General features: G+C 40.3%; 2 protein-coding genes across 3 annotated transcripts; both read right to left on the bottom strand.

The window, feature by feature from the left end:
• Positions 1–93: 93 nt before the first annotated feature.
• LOC129351527 (methionine aminopeptidase 2-like) lies at positions 94–5,325 on the bottom strand. Its single transcript, XM_055020419.1, has 11 exons — positions 5,144–5,325; positions 3,045–3,185; positions 2,894–2,956; positions 2,695–2,797; positions 2,444–2,605; positions 1,924–2,105; positions 1,745–1,839; positions 1,574–1,670; positions 1,233–1,336; positions 1,046–1,161; positions 94–960 (listed from the first exon to the last, which is right to left on the bottom strand). Exons 1-11 carry the CDS (start codon positions 5,298–5,300, stop codon positions 708–710), a joined length of 1,473 nt encoding a protein of 490 aa, XP_054876394.1. The 5' UTR covers positions 5,301–5,325; the 3' UTR covers positions 94–707.
• A 1,196-nt stretch (positions 5,326–6,521) lies between these two features.
• On the bottom strand, positions 6,522–19,349 carry vezt (vezatin, adherens junctions transmembrane protein). Of its 2 annotated transcripts, none has more exons than XM_055020344.1 (12): positions 19,213–19,349; positions 18,326–18,466; positions 14,808–14,897; positions 14,536–14,720; positions 13,056–13,340; positions 12,269–12,415; positions 11,613–11,760; positions 10,485–10,858; positions 10,205–10,398; positions 9,196–9,302; positions 8,909–9,116; positions 6,522–8,133 (listed from the first exon to the last, which is right to left on the bottom strand). In XM_055020344.1, exons 1-12 carry the CDS (start codon positions 19,246–19,248, stop codon positions 7,613–7,615), a joined length of 2,436 nt encoding a protein of 811 aa, XP_054876319.1. In that variant the 5' UTR covers positions 19,249–19,349; the 3' UTR covers positions 6,522–7,612. The 2 variants fall into 2 exon arrangements, with proteins under 2 accessions (XP_054876319.1, XP_054876318.1); XM_055020343.1 differs by lacking the exon at positions 19,213–19,349 and adding an exon at positions 18,840–19,178 and having other exon boundaries at positions 12,269–12,427.
• Between the last annotated feature and the right edge of the window lie 331 nt (positions 19,350–19,680).

Raw genomic sequence — 19,680 nt, forward strand, 5'->3', positions numbered from 1 at the left:
TTTATCAGAATATTTTATATTCTGATAAAAGAATATAAAAAACTGAAGTATTTGTCAAATATCTTTTTTATAAACATTAAAGACCACAAGCAATGAGCAAAAATTATTTTAATCAATCTGTTTTTTCTTACAAAAACATTTCCAAGGAGATTTCCAAATGAAGCATCTTAACTGGGAGCTTTCAGACTCTGCGGCGTTTTCTGCCATGTTTTAGAGCCTGGAGGGTCAAAGTGCAGATTTCCCTCCTGTCGCGCAGAAGCCGGACACACAGCTGCAGGGACGTGGCGTCTGAATGGAGATGGCGTCTATTACTACGACAACCCGCGCTTAAATGTGCAGTAAAGTCTGTGTGCAGTGACTTCCCATCATGCATTGAGCTGAATACTTCCTAAAATCACCCGTATCTTGGTTGATTATGGAGTTAAAGTCCCAGTGGAGTCGTTAAACCGGCAGGGAGGTTCTGGTTCTGTTTGTGTGAATACTGGGGGTCACACCGGGTTCGCTGGCAGCTGGAACACGTTTCTAAACGAGCTCCAAAGTTTGCTGTCGGGTTTTATCTCTCCTTGGAAGCTGAGAGGAGTGCATTGTAGGCAGCCTACAACAACATTTCTCATAGTTTTAGTGACTCTTCTGAATAAAACGGCTGTTCTGCTGTTTCAGTGTCTGGAGGAGCGATGAGGGGGCGCCGGGTCGGGTCGGGTCGGGGGTCAGTAGTCGTCTCCTCGGCTCACCACCTCCTTGCAGGTGGGCCGGAGCAGGATGGTGTGCTCGAACTGAGCCGTGTAGCAGCCCTTGGTGTCGCACAGCGGGGGGTAGGGGTCCACGATGCCCAGGTCGCACAGGTTCTTCAGCGCCATCAGGTACTTGCTCTCGCCCAGGCGGTCCAGCCAGCGGCGGCAGAACGCCAGCGTGCCGAAGTTCTCGTTGATCACGTTCAGCAGGTGCTTCGCTCGCGGCAGCCTGCAGGGAAAAGAGCAGCAACAGGATTTAACTCAGGTTTTAATGATGGATTTTATGTGATAGATAAAATTAAAAATGGCCTCACCTGATTGGAACATGGCCGACGTCAAAGTTCTTCATGTAGTGGGAGCACTCCATGTCGTCGTGGACGACGCCTTTGCCCGTGCTGCCGAACGTCTCGATGGCGTAAACTTCTCCCTCCTAAACGCAGAACACACTCAGCACAGAGCGACACCCCAGTTCAACCAGTAACACCAGTAAACACCACCCACCTCCATCCTGGTGGCTTCGCCTCCCTTAACGATGGGAACCGTCTTCCCAGCATGTATCCTGTACTGGCCGATGGAGTGACCGTTCAGGTTTCTGATGGGTTTCACTGAAGAAATAAATCAAACCAAGAACAGAAAAAACTTTTTGTATTTTTATCAGAAGCATCTTAAATATTTCAGCAGCTGCTTCCTGTCAGCATGAGATGATTTTCTACAACTTTATGTCTTATATTGCTTTATTGCTATTTCTGGATGAATGACAGCCGAGCGCCGGGTTTAGCAAGTTTAGCAACCTTGCTAATCCGCTATTCGGACGTTGTTATGAAAGCAGGTCAAATAAACACCTTGGTATGTTTTCCCGTCGAGCTCCACCTCGTACGACTCCATCACCTCCTGAATCGCCTCGCCGACGTCACACAGACGTACGTCGATGCCGGCGTTCTGCAACAGAAACAGCAGCGCGTCAGCTGCAGGTTCCTTACAGATCAAACATGGCCGACGCGTTTGAGTCCTACTTTGATTCCAGTGTTGGTGGCGTCCTGCACGGCCTCCAGCAGCTTGTCGTACTTTGGGTTAAACGTGACGGTGAAGGCACAGTCAATGATTCTCCCTGCAGGAAACACAGGAAGCCCAGAGAACGGCGTTAAATTTAGATCCAGTGTTTGTCGGAGAGCGAAGCTGAGCGGCGTTTTACCGTTGATGTGAGTGCCGAAGTCGATCTTGCAGACGTCGTCGTACTGCAGGACGGTGGGGTCTCCCGCGTTGGGGGTGTAGTGGGCTGCGCAGTGGTTGAGGGAGCAGCCGGTGGGGAAGGCCAGCCCGGCATTCAGCCCGTTCTCCTTTATCAGCTTACGGGAGCAATCCTCCAGACGCTCGCTGGGCGGAGCAACAAAACATTAAAACCAGGAAGGAAAACGTCCAAACAAAAGAGACATGACCGCCTAAAAACTACAATAGAGCTGCTGACAATTCAGCTTGTTTTTATTTAATACTTTTGAAGACTTTATTTGTGAAAAAATTAGATTTTTTTCTCACCAACACATTTGTTAGTTCAGACTTTTTAACTTTAAAATGAAAATAACGCATAGAAAGTCCTTAATCGATTGGTTGCGATGGTTTTAAATGGTTTCTTAATGTTTTCTAGGATGAAGTAAAAGCATGTAGAAAACAACCGTTTCATTAACCCGGTGTGTGTCTGATGTGAGCCGCCTCACCAGATCTCTATCATGGTGAGTCCGGGCTTCAGGAAGCTGCGGACGTGTTTCCGAACTTGTCTGTGGGCCTCGGCCGCCTGCCGGAAGTCGTTCCACACTTCCTCGTTGGCTTTGTCCATCACCCGCCGCTCCTCCATGGTCATACGCCACGTCGCACTCCGACTGGGAAACCACAACACGGGTCAGCACCGGCAACATAAAGACAACCTCTTTATGTTCACTGAAAACAAAGAGGCGACTGAAACCCTCACCCGTCCTGACAGACGGGATATTCACACTCCTGTCCGATGGGAAACACGCCGTTTGGGTACAACTCACAGATGGGAACAGACGGAGGATCCGTTTGAGCTTTGGCTGAAAAATTTACCAGAAAATAAACAAATAAATACAAAACAATGCATGACTTTATCTTACAGACTATGAATCTTCAAAAAAATAAAAAAATCTTACATCCTTTCTTCTTCTTTTTCTTCTTTTTCTTTTTCCCTGCTGCGTTTTCGCCGTCGTCTCCATCTGAACAAACAAACAGCTGTTAAACCGACATGTTGAGACGTTAAAGTGAATAAAGATTAACAAACTCCTGGTTTGTTCGCATATTTACCCTCCTCGCCTTCTTCGTCCTTCTCCTTGTCCTCGATCGCCTGCTTCTCCAGCTGCTTAGTCACTTCCGCCACGCCGTCCGCCGCCACGCCGTCCGCCGCCACGCCGTCCGCCGCCACGCCGTCCGCTTCAGGCTCCGCAGCTGCAGCAGGAAAACGGTGCTTTTTAACTGGACAATATCTAGTTTATTAGTGGCATTTTTTATGTGTTAAGGAAGGTATTAAATTCCATAATTTGAATAAAACGAGGAAAGAAAGACTTGTTTTGTTTTCTTTACGGCTAAAAAGCATAAACTAAACTAAAATGTTAAACTTTAAACTACATCATGCATTTTTGTAAAATAAGCAACAAACAAACAAAGTCCACATTCAGATGATATGGACTACAACTTTTAAATAATTCAAATATAAAACAAGTTATTAAAGTTTATTTGAAGTGAGAAAATATGTAAAATAATAAAATTTAAGTTGTAATCATTAGAATTGGCTTTTATACTTAAAGACGTTTCTTTCTTTTCTGACCAAGTCCAACATGCTCTGCTGTAAAACCTGCATGGCTAAAAGACGGGAAACGTCAAGTTGCACATGTCAGCTGCGGTGTTTCCTGTTTCCCTTCCAAAATAAAACAAACCCTGTAGATGTGGCTTTTAAAACTCAGTGTCTGAAAAACTTATGCAAGCTGAATTTAGTTTTACTTGTTTTTCTTGAAACACTGAAGGATTTTGTTCTCAAACACACAAAGCTGACTTTAATTTATCAGAAGAAAAAAAGAGATTCACTTATTTTTGAAGGAAATTTTAGTAACTGAAAACTTCCATGTTAAACAACAATGGCAATCCATTAAAGGGCTAGTTCAACCTTTAAAAGTAACACAAATAGTTCAAAAATGTAAATGACTCCACTAGTCAATCCAAACCAAGTCATTCTATGTAACATTGGATTAGCTCAAATTTCCAGTTTGGCTTTATTGAGGCCTTTTTTTTTAATATTTCCTATTATTTCTGTCAATAAAACTGAAGAGAATGTGCTTTAAAAACGAGACTATAAACCAGAATTGTTGTACATTGAATATATTTCTTGAACACATACCTGGGGAAACTGAAAGGTTCTCATTTTGGTTTGTTACGTTTAAAAACATTAACACTGAATTCATCCAATTTGTTTCACCCACTTCAGAAATCATAATCAGGATTTTCAATCGAGATCAATCTGGGCAGGATGTTCTTCAGCTTCTGTTGAACATCTCATATAATTATGAGACACAACATAAGAGCTGATGTTAGATTGTTCACATAATCAAGCTGCATTTTGTTTTGTTGTGTTATTTTTAAAATTCACTTCCTAAAAAATATATACAGGAATGAACTAAAAAGTTCCAAACTGTTGACTTTTTGTTCCCTTTCAGTATCATTAATTCAGAAGGAAGAACTTCGCATTTATATAATTACAATAATAAACCTTTACTGTGTAAAAGAAAACTGCTACAACACTTGATTGTGGTAAAAAGAAACAAAAGAGTGTAATCCTTTTTGTACTGTATAACAAAAAAGTATGATAAAATTGAGCTTAATTGATTAATGACATATTGTTTCATCATGCAAAATAAATTTTGGATTTAAAATTAAATGAATTTGCTTTATTTTGGGGCTTTTGTTGTTTGAGTTGTAGCACAAGAGCAGTAAACAGAAAGTTGAGGGTTGAAGTGGGTGGAATAATGCAGCACAAGTTTAACTGAGATCTTTTAGTTGACTGGTTTTGAAGCAACATATATTCTACTTTCTCTTGGCTTAAAGACGAAGGAAACTGCAGCTGGCTGAGTGTTTCACAGCTGCAATTAACCTAGAAAGTTTGCCATCATTAGCGATCGGAAATAACTCAAAACTTTATGGTAAAATGTTTCAAACTCACTCCAAAATAATTAGACAATGTAAGAGCAGGACATATAAGTGTATCTGCATTTATGTCATGTACATTATAAGGCTATATTTAAACATTTCTGACTCCGGCGCGGCTAATCGTGGCTAGTTTGACGCAGCTTTATCTAAGCTAATGTTAGCTTCGTTAGCCTGTTAGCACAACAGCAGCCACAGAAAACCCTCACCTGTCGTTGCAGACTTGCTCTTTTTCTTCTTTTTCTTCTTCTTTTTTGCTGCCTCGTCCACTGGATCGGCCTCTTCCCGGACCTCGGCGTCCCCGTTCAGCTCCCTTTCGTGAACAGGCTTCTGGATCACCATCTGCTCCGCCACAACGTCCGCCATGATCGCAGGCGCTGCTGGAAAAGGAAGCGGGAGGGAACTATTGCTGCCTTCACGGACATTCGTTAGTTTAAAAACGCAGTCGTCGCTGCATTACAGTTTTAGCCTTTGCTTATAAACTAATTTATACTATTTCCTGCAATGTATATATTTGTTTCAAAACCGAAAATAGGCATAAACGTTGTCTTCAAAAGGTTAATATATCAAGCCACTGAATATTTATCAACTAAAATCTATTTATATTTATGAGCGTAGTGGGTATATATCCGAGCTGGATTTAAGCAACAAAACGCATCACAAGGCAAAAACCTGCCGACTCAGCGAAGGCCAAAGATGGAAACCCTTTAGATAACATATGCATTACACGTTTCATAATAATAATAATAATAATAAATGCGTGCTACGCAAGAAAAAAGACGGAAATAGACTATACAATATATTCATATAATTAAAATATTTTCAGCAAATAAAACAAAAATGTGATAAAATGTATTAACTGCATATGATGCAACAAATACTTTAATATAATAAAAATAAATAGTAATAGGTAGCACAAATTGCTTACGTTACGTAATACTGAATACATTTTTTATTTTTCATAAATTAACTTAAGATATTACAATTTCCACTGCATATTCATATCTATATTTTTATTACATCTGTATTTTAGGATCTGCCTACTGTAATATGTGCATGTATGAAAATATTTCTATTACTGATATTAATTGTTTTTACCACTGGGACTAGCAGGTATAGAAAACCCCACTAGATGGCAACATTTTATAAATAATTAAATTATTAAATAGACAGCTAATCGTTCTAGAAGTGTTTATGGATACTAGTTAGCGAGATATTTATTTATTATAAGCTGATAAAAAGATGGATTGTTTTCTCAAATGTCTTGTTCAGTTGAATGATTCACTTACAAGACAAATATAAGTATACAAATTATTTTCACTTAAGAAATAAACTAAATATAATAAAAAAAATAGTAATGTTTATATGTTAAAAAGATAAATGACTAACTTCATGGAAATGAAGATGTGAGTTATTATAGTTTTTTTCTCCTGTTCATCTGAGAAATGGCGACTAAAAACGCAGAAATGTAGTGAACCAAATAAGTGAAAAACTGATAGTTTTGGTGTGAACTAGTCGGGGTGAAAAATCCAGAAAACCAGATCAAATAACCCACAGAACCAGTTTGTGACACAACCACACGCTTCATTCAACACTTCCAGAGTGGCGTTTTATTTCAGAGTGAAAAAATGCAGGAAGGGTCAAGAAAAGGCAAACATGGTGACGAGGTGGAGGCGAGGACCGACGCCGTCACTCTCTGGTGCTTCATCTTAAAGCGACACGCCGCCCTCACAAAAACACAGAAAAGAACGTTTTTCTGCAACGCGGTAAATTACATTCACTTCAAATCCAAACGTTTCCCCCTGTAAACACACACACTGATGAAATGGGAGTTTCTCTCGACGTCACTGTGACCCCGCCAGAGCGGACAGGGAGGGTGGGGAGCAGGACCAAAATAGAGCGCTGATTGTAAAAGAAAAAATAAAAAAATAGCACAAGACTTCCTTTCGGGGAAGAAGTCAGCTGAGTCGTGCGTTCATGATTGTTTCTGGATTTCACTGCAGAACTGTTTGTGTTTACACACCAACAAACTGGACCAGATTTACTGCAGCTCTTTTTCTGGTGAGCTGCACATGTGTGAAAAGGAAATTAGCCTTTATTTTCCTAATTATCTGCGAGATTTTCCTTTCATATTCGCTCCTAGGGATGAACAATATATTGGCAATAACATCGATTTCAGAGGATATTAGTCAATTTTTATAAATTGTATCAGTTTGATATGAAAAACAGATATTGTTTTTTTTAAACATGTCAAAACAGTAGAGAAATAAATACATGTATATATTTCATAAAAATTAGGTGCTATACACCTCAGCTGAACAAGTTTTTCATAAATATAAGGAACATTTATATGATACGAGGTCAGATTTAGTTTTATAAAAGCATAAAAATGGTCTTTAAGAATTGAAAGTTATAATTATACATAATTTTGGCCAAATTCATCCATTTGCTTAGTGAATAAACACAGAGTTCAGCGGTGAAGTAACAATCAGACTGCAGATATGAAATGATCTGGTCGCAGCTCAGGATGTTTTGCTACTTGAGCCTCGCTGTGACGCAGGGACGTTTTCTTGTTCTGTGTTTCTTGTTCCTGAGTTTCCACAGCTGTCAGAGTGACGGACGGAACATCAGGACGCAACGAGACGAAGACCGGACTGAGACATAAATACAGCTTCTGCTTAATGTCTAATCCTTCTCTGAGGTTCTGGAGTTTCTCCTCGTTCCTCTTCCTCCTCTTCCTCCTCATCATCTCCAAACGTCTGCTCCTCCCTGTTGGCGAGCGACTGTGAGCGCGCCGCCACCTGAGCGGCGAGGGCGGAGCTGAAGCTGAGCGTCTCCGAGCCGTGGATCTCCGTCAGTCTGTCCAGCACCGACACGGCGGGGATTTTGGGCTTCAGGAAGCAGTCCAGACCGTTCTGACGCTCCTCTTCCTCCTCCGTGACGCCGTCGTACTGGTGCAGCTCTGAAGCTCCGCCTCCAACCGAAGGTCCGCCCGTCTCGCTTTCCCCCGAGCCGCAGCTGAACTCTGTAACCGGGTCGGGCCTCACCCTGTCGTCCTTTCCTTCCCCTTGCTCCCCGTTGTTTCCTGCAGGCCGCTCTGATAGGTAGTTTCCTTCCTCAGAACCGATTCCTGCGGCGCCCACTGGACCCGGAGCGGCAGCATCAGGACTCTGGGTCAGAACCAAAGGCGATGCAGCAGCTGCAAGAGAGGCAGAAAGAAAACATTTAGGATTTTACCAGAGCTGTAAAGATTAATAGTGATTAATCAATTATTGATCATTAAAATAGACTCAAAAAAGTCATTTGCTGGAAGAAAATTGTATTCAGAGACGTAATTGAACAAAAACTGTTCAGAAAAACCATAAAGTTACATTTAATATAAAGAAAGTCAATTTAATTATGCTGGAAAAGTTTTAGCTTCACCTGGTTCAAATTCAGTGATATATAAAAATATACTACTGCAGCTTTTATTGTCCAATTATTAATTGCTTAATCAATCAATAAATAAATAAATAAAAAAATAATCAACCCAAAAACTACTTCAATATGTTTCTGCTCTAGTAAATGTAAACAGAACTGGAGTAAAGAAGTTATTTGGTAAAAAGGAGACTCGAGAACTGAGTAACTCATCAAAACATTAATTATTTAATATTAAAAAAAATATAAAGTTAATGTGGAAATTTTGGTAAAGACCAAAATTAAAAATAATTTAGATAAATCAGGCAAAGAAACATTTTTACTCATCAAAAACTAACAAAACTGACAGGTGAGTGAATCCAAAACTCGTAAAAGTTTTGGATTACGCAAGTAAATGTAATTAGTTACTATCCAACTCTGACTGATATGAAGTCGTTCTAAGACAGCAGTTGTAATTTTGCTTGTTTGGGTTAAGAACCGACCTGCAGCTTTTCTATTCTGTCATCCAGACTGGAAGCAGAAACTACAGCAGCTTCACTCCAGGAATAACTCCAGACCTTGGTCGCTGAACAGCATCTGCTTCCTCTTCATCCTCTCCCCCTCGGACGCTCGGAAACCCAGGACGGCTTTCAGCTCCGACAGGACGCGCCGAGACTCCTCCCTCTCCCTCCGCTGCCGCTCCCGCTCCTCTGGGGACAGAACGTCGGACCAGGAACCGCTCCCCTCCCCGTCCGAGTCCGAGTCGGAGACGTAGGCCTCCAGCTCCTGGTGGGACCAAACAGAGGGACGGGAATCTACATTTGAGGCAAACGCAGCGCGAGTTTTAAGCTGAATCTTATCTCACCATTTCCTCTGGCACCGGGTCTCTGTCCAGGATGAGCGGGAAGGACGGAGGAGCAGCAGGAAGTTCAGGAAGACGGGGAGCAAACTGCTCCGTGTCGTCAGCATTACCTGGACAGAGGGGGCGCTGTGAGCTCACCGGAGCTTTGTTTGGAGGAAAAACAGGCCCACAGCATGACAGATCTTCCACTGTGCTTTAATTGGGCATGCAGTGCTTCTTGGTTGTGACCAGCAGCAGCTTATTGGGAGTTAAAGTGACAAGATGCCCTAAAACAGCACAAATCTCATAATCTAGAAAAGACTTTGTACAAAATGTGTAATGAACATGTTTGCATAGTAAACAGACTGGAGGCCAGGGGGCCAAATCTGGCCCACTGTAGTGTTTTATGTGGCCTTTAAGACTCCAAATTGCATCAATAAGTCCTTCCAGTTTATCACATATTTGCATAATTCACACAAAAATCAACAAATCTCCACATTTTTTCTTACTTGATGTCAAATTATAATCCGTAACTCGCAGCAATGAATGAAAAGTCGTATTCAACATCATACAAATATTGCGAACATTCATGACAAATATTTCCAAATTATCACCACAAAATATAAACAATAAAGAATCACAAAATCGTGGAGGAACAGCTATTTATTGATATTTTAACGGTTTAATTGGTTTTATCAACATATTCTGGCACAATTGGCTCTTTAAGAACATTTAGATTTTTGACATAGATCTTTCCTAACTGTTCAAGGAAGCATAATTAAAAATTAGAAGTTCTGATACTTTTAAATGTAAGAGTATCAGTATTACATGGTTTTCTTTTAGTTTTTTTTTTTAGAATTGAATAAATTGACTCTGATTTAAGGTTGGATTCTCAAAGTTTCCTACTGCAATAAAAGACACATTTATTCTCAGGACTTGCACAGTTCTTCACCAGGAGTGCCAGTAATTTAAATGTTTTGTTATAAATAACTGAAAAAGTGCTAAATGTGCCTTTTTTACTTTCCCTGCTTACCTGTACAGGCGTTGGCTCGTCGGAGCATGCGCTCCACCTGGCAGACGGTGTCCTCCCAGCAGCCGGCGCTGGCCTGCATGTGGGGTTGCAGCTGCTGCAGCCGCTCGCTCAGGTCCTGGTAGCCTTGGAGCGTCAGCTCCGTCAGCTCCTTGGACACCATCAGCTTCTCCAGATCGTCCTCCAAGATGATCATCCTGTTGGTTCAAAAGCGATGGAGGTCAATCCTGTCTTGATCAAATGCAGACAATGAGAAACAAAGCGAGTTGTGGATGAATCTCACTCGCTGAGGAGCGCCTTGAGGTGGAGCTGCAGGCTGCGGATGGATGTGTGCAAAGCGTTGAGTTCCCGACATTTCTCCCTCGCTCGTCCGCTGCCGTCGGCGCTCGTTGTCCTGGGCTGCATCTCGAAGTGCCGGTGGAAGTCGTAGCTGCGCTGCACGTCGCCCAGACAGCTGGCCAGGGCGTGATGGAGGGGCTCCGTCACCGCGGCGATGGACCGATGCAGCGGAGGAGGAGGAAGTGAGGGACACGAAGGAAGAGGGACGTCTTCTTTGGTTCTGCCTTCCTCTGACTCCTCGGTTCGGTGCGGTGAGAGGAGGAGAGCGAGCCGACGGAAACACTCTGAGCTCTGACCCAACCACAGCTGGAACAACATCTGCAGAGGATACAATAATAATCAGCTCCAAGTTATCAATTAATGAGTTGATCTAAAAGCTGATTAATGTTATTGATCAACTAAAGATTAACTAACTGGCCATTTTCTTAAAAACTTCTTAAAATGACCATCTTTCCATCATATAAATGACTATATTTTTGATATACTGAATAAAAAATAATTACATTTTAACATTTTGTATTTTCTGCCTGTTTATTTAGTGAATATAAAATACTCACTGAATGAAATACTGCGGTTTTCTTTTATCGAACTTAAATATATTTTCAAAAATACAACAAAACAGGAACCTCTTAAGTTTCTGAGTAGAAAATTAGAAGTGGAAAAGAAAAATATTTCTGTGCTATATTTAATTACTCTTTAATTACTCTCCATTCTCTTGACGGAATAGAGTAAATGCCAACCTGGTTTATTGGCATTGTGTTTTTCCCCATCATGATAGAATTTTTCTCCACCTTTCCCTTCCTCTGCTTTCTGACATATTAGCCACATCCGTAATTTTTGTTTGTGAAGTTTCACTGCTAACTGCGCCATTATGCAGCGCGGCTGAACAGCGCTATAAAGGTTAAGGAGATCGTCAAATATCTATACTACAACACTAAAAGAAGGTCTAGTTATTAATCGATTGGTTAATAAACCACTAACCAACAATTAATTGTAAGTTTGGTAAATTGTTTGCATCCCTATTTCAAAGTTTCTCTGTCTTCTGAGTCCTTTACTTGGGGAAAACTTTAACCTTGAGGGCTGGAAGGCTGTAGTCGTCGGTCAGCTCCTGCGCCTGCTCGTCCCCCAGGTGTTCGATCCCCAGGCCGAGGCCCAGCTCCTTCAGAGGCACCGCGCACACATAGTTGGTCACATTGTCGACCTCAGAGTTCAGCGGGAACGTTCAGGGGAGTTAAAGACACAAAACATTTCTGGAAAAGCAATGTTCACATTTAAAGACTTTAATTTGTCCCTGGTTTCACCGAACATGAAGGAATCGTTTTGGTGAAAATATGTCCTGATGCATCAAAGAATCAATTCTAAAAGTTATTAAAGGATCTGAGCTAATAAAGACATTATATTTCAATGCAGAAGGAAATAAACAGGGACGAGAAAGAATAAAAAAGAAAGTGAAAAAAGAAAAAGTACAGAAATAAGAAATTTAAAAAAGAAAAGACAAAAGGGAAAAATCATATTAGAAAATGTAAATAAAATTAGACAAAGAAATATGAAAGGAAAAAAACTAAAATAACAAATAACAGAAAAGATGAAGGAAACAGGACAGATAAAGAAGATAAAGAAGAAATAAAAACAAAAAAGAGCAAAAAAAATTTATGTTTTGAATAAAAACATTCATCAAATGAATCCAACACATCCCGGAGGTTTTGGTTTGTCTCAGGTGAAGGATATGCTTTGAGCATGTGGCAGGTGGCCCGGCGCGAGGCTCTGAAGGCCGAGCGGAGAGCCCGGTACAGCACCTTGCGGAGTCCCATCAGCTGCTGGCTGCGCGGCACGGACCCGGGCCCCGCCCTGCTAAAGGAGCTGGCCGCACTCACCCTGTCGAGCAAACTTGACAAGTGAAATGTGATACAACTGTGGAGACGTCCCAAAGAGGCGTGGCGGCACACACAACACACAACACACAACCACACAACACAGCTACACACAACACACAACCACACAACACACAACACACAAACACACAACCGACTGACGACTGAGACATGGACTCTACGTAGCATCAAACAAATGCACCTTCCATGTAAAAAAATGTTTTATTTTGTTTCCACTGTTTCTTCCATCAGTGAATCAATAAATCTTAGTAAATTTGAAAATATGATTGACTGCAGTTACTGTGAGCAGTTTATTGATATGAATCAAGCATTTTTGTTGAAGTTAGTAGAGTTTTGAATTCAAATGGAAATGTTTTTCAACAATATTTTGTCTTTGGCGCCATGAATGAATGAATCAAACACAGTAATACAGTTACCTGAAAAAATTTATATTTGTCAGATTCTTTATTATTATCACAACAGTAGCACAAAATATTGTGATAAAATTTTAAGTTCATATTGTCCAACTGGGTTTAAATGACCCAGTTCAAGTTAAAATCAGTGCCACATTAATGATCCTGAACTTCACCTTTATAATGAATCAATCTAGAAGAATTGCTCTGATTGAAGAGTGAAGAACTTACAGGGTGAACCCTCTGGAGATGACCTCCGTCTCCTGGACCAGCCGCAGGGCTTTTCGGGCCAGTCCCGTCAGAGTCTTGTTGTTGTGGACCAGAGTCTGGAGCCGCGTGGCTCTGGTCTGGACGTCCTGCTGCATCCGCCTCCGTCTCCACAGCGCCAGGCCCCTCAGCGCCACCCAGCCCAGCAGGGCCAGGCCCCAGGGGGCCGCGGCCAGGGACCACAGGCTGAGCGGAGAGCAGCAGACGCCCAGCAGCACGGCAGCCAGACCCAGCAGCCCCGACACGTCCCTGACAAAATAAATCAACCGATTAAAGTAGAAGATTGAGCTTTTTACACCAGCTGGACAAAAAATCAATACAAATATATATGATCATAGACATGAGATCAAAATCAATACATGATACATGTGATAGAATATTCACTGAATATTCTATCACAGCATTCTGGGAAATGTGGGCAGAGGAAACCGCACAGCATTCTGGGAAATATGGGCAGAGGAAATACTATAGCAGCTCAACCTCTGTTGGTTACCTAGCAACTAACTCACGCTGTCACTCTTTGGTTACCTAGCAACTAACTCTGTCACTCTTTGGTTACCTGGCAACAGTGTGTTGAGTAAGTTCTGCAGTTTAAAGTTTTGTTACTGTGATGTTTTTACTGTTTTTATTAAAGAAATATTTAAAAAATAACGGCACGAAGTGAAAACTATGGATTAAACAAACACAAGGTAACGACTTCAATTATGTCGTATTTCAGATATTTAAAACCAAAAACTGATCAATAACTATCAATATCGATAGTGTGAAATATCGATTGCATGAAAAGTTTTTCAGCCATATTGTCTCCCAAAAGCCGTCATCATTTAACTTAATGCTGAGTTAAATCTGACTCAGCATTAAGCACCTTAATGATTGGGACTTGCAGTATTTAGGTGGCCTGAACAGGGAGAACACAAAAACAGACAACTGAATATCACAATAAAAATTTTTGGTGATAAATTGTGTCATAAATTATTACAATAAACAACATCATTAAACCGGAGAATATTACACAGTCAAGTTATTTGACGCTGGTCAAAATGTTAACTATAAATCCAGGTTCCTGTTTGTTAACTGGTGTCCCACAGGGCTGTATGCTTGGTGCAATTATTTTTTTACCTTCTCAGTTGGAGTCGTTTCATAATGAATGGGATTGTTCACCTAATGTACAGATTGTTATTATACCTTCTAGCACAATGTAAACAAATGAGCTTTGAAGAATGATAAATGTGTGAACACTTGTTAGTTTTATTGACTTTGCTGGAACAGTCACATTTATTGAACAATGTTTTAGTTTTTTAACTAGAAAAATATATATAAAGAAATAAAAATACTTAAATTACTGATTAATTATATGACTAGCCTTTTAGCTAACCTGGACATACTTACATCTAACCTCTTTAATTATTAATGAACGATGTCCATTTTAAATGGAAAGGAATACCATAGCGATAGAGTTGAGTCGAGACTCTGTCTGGGGAGGGCGCTGACTCGGCTGGGGGAGCCGGAGGGCGAGGAGCCGAGGGTGAGCAGGCTCGGGTCCAGCAGCTCGATAAGCTCCACGTCCTCCTGCAGCAGAACGTCCTGGTCCAGGATGCATCTGACCGAGTACTGGCCGAAAACACTGTCCTGTGACCGGGCGGGAAAACCAGTGAAGCAAAACATAAACCATAAACATTTCGCAAATGATAAAAATATATACATTTCTGAACGTACCAGCTGTTGCTCCAGCTTACGAGATTCAGCTGCCTGGTGAAGAGGACTCCATCTCCACAAGGCTCCAACCAGCCTCCATAAACATCCTCCCTGCAAAGACACACAGCAAGGAAACATAACCAAACAATTCAGAGATAAACTCACAATAGGCTTATCTCTGTTTAGATTGCTAAATTATTTGCTCTGCAAGAAGACAAAACCTTGCCAAATATTTTTGGTATCATTTCTAGAGCAAATATCTTAGTACACTTGAAATAAAACAAAACTAAGTAACTTTTCAGCAAGATATAGAAGCTTGGGTCAAAACAGTTCTATTTCCACAGGCAGATTATTTCACTTACAGAAAAAATGTCTTATAATAAAATAATTTGCCAGTAGACTATTATATTTTCATCATAATGAGGAGTTATTTTTGCAATATTAACTCTTATATCTTTCTGAAAAGTTAACTGCAAGTTAGTTTTGTCTTATTTCAAGTGTACAGAGATATTTGCACAGCAAACTAGACCAAAGATCCCTGGGAATATTTGATCTTTTTGCAGTGACATTTTTATGGACAAATTCTTAAGTCAACACACCAAAGGAGAATCCCGGTTCACAAAGTCTTCCGTGCAAAACTCTGTAAAGGAGTTCTGCTGCACAAATTACAAAACTTGTTTGAGTTTCTGTTTGGAGTTTGTCACGTTTGTGCAATTTAAAAAGAAGTCAAGTTAAGTATCGAACTGTATTTCTGTTGCAGAAATACACTAGATGTATTTTAGGCAGCAAATTCCCCTGTCAACACCTTCACTGAGGAAAATCACCACAGACTTTCTACAATGTTTCAGTGCAGCACCATTTGGATGCATGACAAAGCTCAAGAGGTTTTTCAAAATCTTGCTCTGTGTTGTTGGCAGATCCTCTCAAAAATGCATAATACCTCATTGTGAACAGGATTTATTTGACTCTAATCTGCTTACAGTGTTTGAGTGAAAATGGGACTCATGTTTGTTTAATTCCAGAGGCGGTTAAGAGCGTTTACTCTACAACTGCAGCAGTACTGATTGCCAATGGGACATTGACACGTCACTGATCACCAGTTTTATCCGTAGAATTATCAAAGTAGGCCACAACTCTGCACAGAGCCGTACCGCAGACGAACATCAACAGCAGAAATGATGCAAGGTCTGAATGGATCAAATCCAGTTACTACTCATGTTGCAGCTATTCTGCTGCAGCTTCTGGAAAAACTGCAGCTCTGATTAGTAATTTGAAGAACTGGAGTAAAAGCTCCTTGTGCAGAAAAGTGTGGGACTGCATGCAAAGTCTCTCCAAAATAAAGCAGAAACAGAAACAATGATTTGGCTTCAATCCCTACAGCCAGGGCATGACACCAACTCATGTTCATTTGTTCTATTTTCATCAAATGAACCGTAATATTATGTATAGTTTACTATTTTTGTTCCTAAAAGAAAGTTTTCCATCTCCACAGTATCTGTATTTAAGTTTCTCTCTTTCCTGGTCAGAATCACTGATGGTTTAAATATTCTATTAGTTTTTTACTTTGTCAAGCTTTTCATTCAGGTTTTATTTGATATATCAAAACAAAGTAGAACAAAATTATTAAGCGGAAGAAAAATAACAATATGTTAAGCCAGTAGACACATAAAACATGACAACTGAAGCTCAACCACAGCAAACACAAGCAGTGTTTCATCAAATAGTGGGAAAAGACTAGAATAAAGTAGCAATAGGTGTTTCACGTGAAAGGATACATTTATACCAGATAAATTATTTACTGGTAGACTGAACAATTTCCCAGGACTGTATTTGCTTAAGCAGTTCAAGTATAATAAAAAGAAAAACAGGTAAATGAGGCTGTAAATTATGTAGCAGTTTGTGTAACAAGGTACTTCAGTTATATCAAATATAAACAGAGAGCTGCTTCGTATGTTAATATCATGTATACTTATTATATTCCAGAAGAATTCATCCTGTTTGGAATATTAATGCATCTGGACCAAAGTTCATGTCTTCTAATGCTGCCTGCAACATTTCACACCACGATTTAAAGGATGCAACCTTTAAAATTGTGCAAAACTTCACAGCAGCAAATCAGGACTTTTACATTTCTGAGTGTTTGAAGGCGTACAGACAGTTATCTGTCCGAGTTTAACCTTTATCTGGGTTCCAGGAAATGCCTGGAAGAGGGAAGAGTCAGGTCTGAGTCTCTCATCCTCCTTAACTCCTTAGAACAACACACCGCCGGGGAGGAAGCATGACACGCATGGAAAGTTCCCGAGCGAGGCAAGCGTAGCTCCGGTTCCCATTTTCATGAGGAGAGCAAACAAGGAGAGGCTGAGTCATGTGATCACCCCCCACCAAAGCTTACCGGGACACGTTGCCTGCACAACTGAACAAAACCTAAAACTGGAGTCATTAATGGTTGTTTTTATATTCAGGTTGTGTTCAGGGCTAAAAACACACAGAAATTATACTAAGTTGCTGTTAGAGTGAAGGGTTGCATAGGAGAAAAAACAACCAAATGGCAGTAATCGCATTACAGAAATCTCTTATAAAATCAGGCCAATCTTTTTTTTTATCTACCCGATGCAACAAGCAAAACAAAAATGTAAAAGCATAATACCTTAATCTGGACATAGGAAGCTTCTCCTGCCATGTTTGCTGCCTTATTTGACAGAAGCCAGCATGTGTCCTTTTTTAGGGTCAATAGTTTAATTAATTACTTTTATCTGACTGCACAAGTTATCAAAGGGGAATAACATAAAAAACACAGACGCCGCTTCAGGACGCAAGAGGAAGACAGGATAGATGGCGAACAAGAGAATCACACTGCAGCTTTGAAATCTACTGCAAAGATTCGTCAAAGTATTATCATCATTATTATCATGATACACTTTAACCACAAAATGATGCCAACAGCTGTCACCTTTTAAAATAGGTTTTTAAAGAATTTGAACATTTAATTTTCCTTTGGGATCAATAAAGTATTTTTGAATTTGAATATTCTGTGAATAGAATCATTGTTCTGCAATAAAGCAACAGAAATAAAGATTCAGACAAAAAGTTCTCAGTGTTAAAAACAATACACATAAAAAAGATTAAAAATAGCAATAATAATAACATACAGTACAAGACTAACAAAAAAACTACTGATAGTAGTTTGTGAATCTCCCGACTGTGAAAAAAAGACTAAAAATAAGAAATGGATATAAATACAATACTCTATTGTCTTTTTATATTCTTATCCAAATCTAAAATCCTTTCCAAAATCTAGACTTTCTCTGTAATGCTTTAGCTGACATTATCAGATAGAAAACTGCTGCATAATTCAAAACATTTCCTTAAATGATCATTGAAAAGATTTTGAAAATTCACCAAATGAAAAGATAAAATACGTTGCTTATAGCAGAATGAATACAACTTGTGATATTCAGCGGGACAAATCTTCAGTAATATCCCATGAATACCAAGAAAAGCTGGTATCGTATCAGTAAGCAGGATGGAGGAGAACTCACTGAGGTTTTCTGCTGCTCTTGGCCAAGTGAGCCCAGGTCTCCCTCTGCACCGCCACACTCCTCCTCCTCCTGCGACGCCGTTGGACATGACTCGAAGTCCGTGTGTCCTAGATCCTGGAGGTACTGGAACAGCGGGGAGTTCTGCAGAGATGGAGAGAAAGATAAACTTACTGAAAATGTCATGTCAACTGAGGGAAGATGAAAGGATGCCAGATGAAACTGATCCCATGTTTACATGGTGTGAATAAAAATCCAACCATGTTATTTTTTTAGTTTTTAGAAAAAAAAGCATAAGCTTGTTTAATCCCAGTTAGAAAAGTGCTGTCTGTTATGCAATTATGATTTTATCCAAATGATGTCTGACCCATTTATTCCCAGCTGCTGAGCCCATATTTCTGGGTGATATCCATCTGAGCAGCTCCTCTGTGCTTAAGTCCTGCAGGAAAGCATCTCAAGACATCTATAATCATTGCCAATACCTGCACTGCAGCTATAGCAAACAATGGCTACTTACATGCATTGTCACACGAAGTCCCTGCTCATGTTGTCACCAAGCAAACACTCAGATGTAGAGCTGCGCTGAAGTCATTTTTCAGAACCGATGCAGCAGCAATGGATGTGCTCATCCCCACCCCATCTCGTTATAAATTCGGATGAAACACCGGCTCAGCCTCCCTCATGACCACCAAAGCTCCTTGGCTCGACAGGAACACGCTCAGAAACTCAGCCAAATATGTGGAGTTGTTTGGGATTACACTGCAACAAGCAGTGGGGCAGCTAAAGCGACGCTAGCTTACCTGTTAGCCTGTTAATGAGCCCATATTTACCTCTAATCGTGATGACAAAGCATCGGTTCGTTTCGAAAAAAGAGGCGCGCTCATACAAACCTCAAATACCACATCTTCGTCAAACTCCTCCGTCATTGCTGTCCGCCATCGATACCAAACCCATTCAGCATTCTTCAGTTGGAGGCGAGAGTTGTCACAAACAGCAGTTGGGAAGTTATCAGTTAGCCGGGTGCTAACCTTCGGCTAAAACTACAACTCCCAAAGTGCAATTCGATTTGCCACTTCTTCGCGAGGAATGATAAAATAAATTTTTAACTATAATATAATATAATATATATTTTGCTATACTAAACTTTGTCCTTTAATATTATGAAGCACTGCTACAATTCTTGAGAAAAAATTCTGGATACTTCACTGAATGAATGATGAGAATACTTTAACCAGAAATGCATGAGGCGAAGAGAAAAACTTGTTGTTAATGTTGTTTTCTCAAATTTACTTGTAAACAGAGAATTTATTATCTAATCTGTTACAGAAGAGTGTAACAAATTTAGTCAGAATGAAACT

Source organism: Poeciliopsis prolifica, unplaced genomic scaffold, assembly GCF_027474105.1.
Source record: "Poeciliopsis prolifica strain line A6 unplaced genomic scaffold, Auburn_PproV2 SCAFFOLD067, whole genome shotgun sequence".
Lineage (NCBI taxonomy): Eukaryota > Metazoa > Chordata > Actinopteri > Cyprinodontiformes > Poeciliidae > Poeciliopsis > Poeciliopsis prolifica.

Bases quoted from the DNA above. Each gene is read 5' to 3' on its own strand.
- LOC129351527 (XM_055020419.1), bottom strand. From the start codon at position 5,300: ATGGCGGACGTTGTGGCGGAGCAGATGGTGATCCAGAAGCCTGTTCAC. The intron at 2,798-2,893 runs GTAAGATTTTTT...TAAATTTTTCAG, and splicing joins GAAAAAGAAGAAGAAAGGAT to CCAAAGCTCAAACGGATCCT. The intron at 2,606-2,694 runs GTGAGGGTTTCA...GTGGTTTCCCAG, and splicing joins TATCCCGTCTGTCAGGACGG to TCGGAGTGCGACGTGGCGTA.
- vezt (XM_055020344.1), bottom strand. From the start codon at position 19,248: ATGACGGAGGAGTTTGACGAAGATGTGGTATTTGAG. The intron at 10,859-11,612 runs GTTAAAGTTTTC...TATCCTCTGCAG, and splicing joins ACAGCCTTCCAGCCCTCAAG to ATGTTGTTCCAGCTGTGGTT. The intron at 9,117-9,195 runs GTGAGATAAGAT...TGGTCCCACCAG, and splicing joins ACCCGGTGCCAGAGGAAATG to GAGCTGGAGGCCTACGTCTC.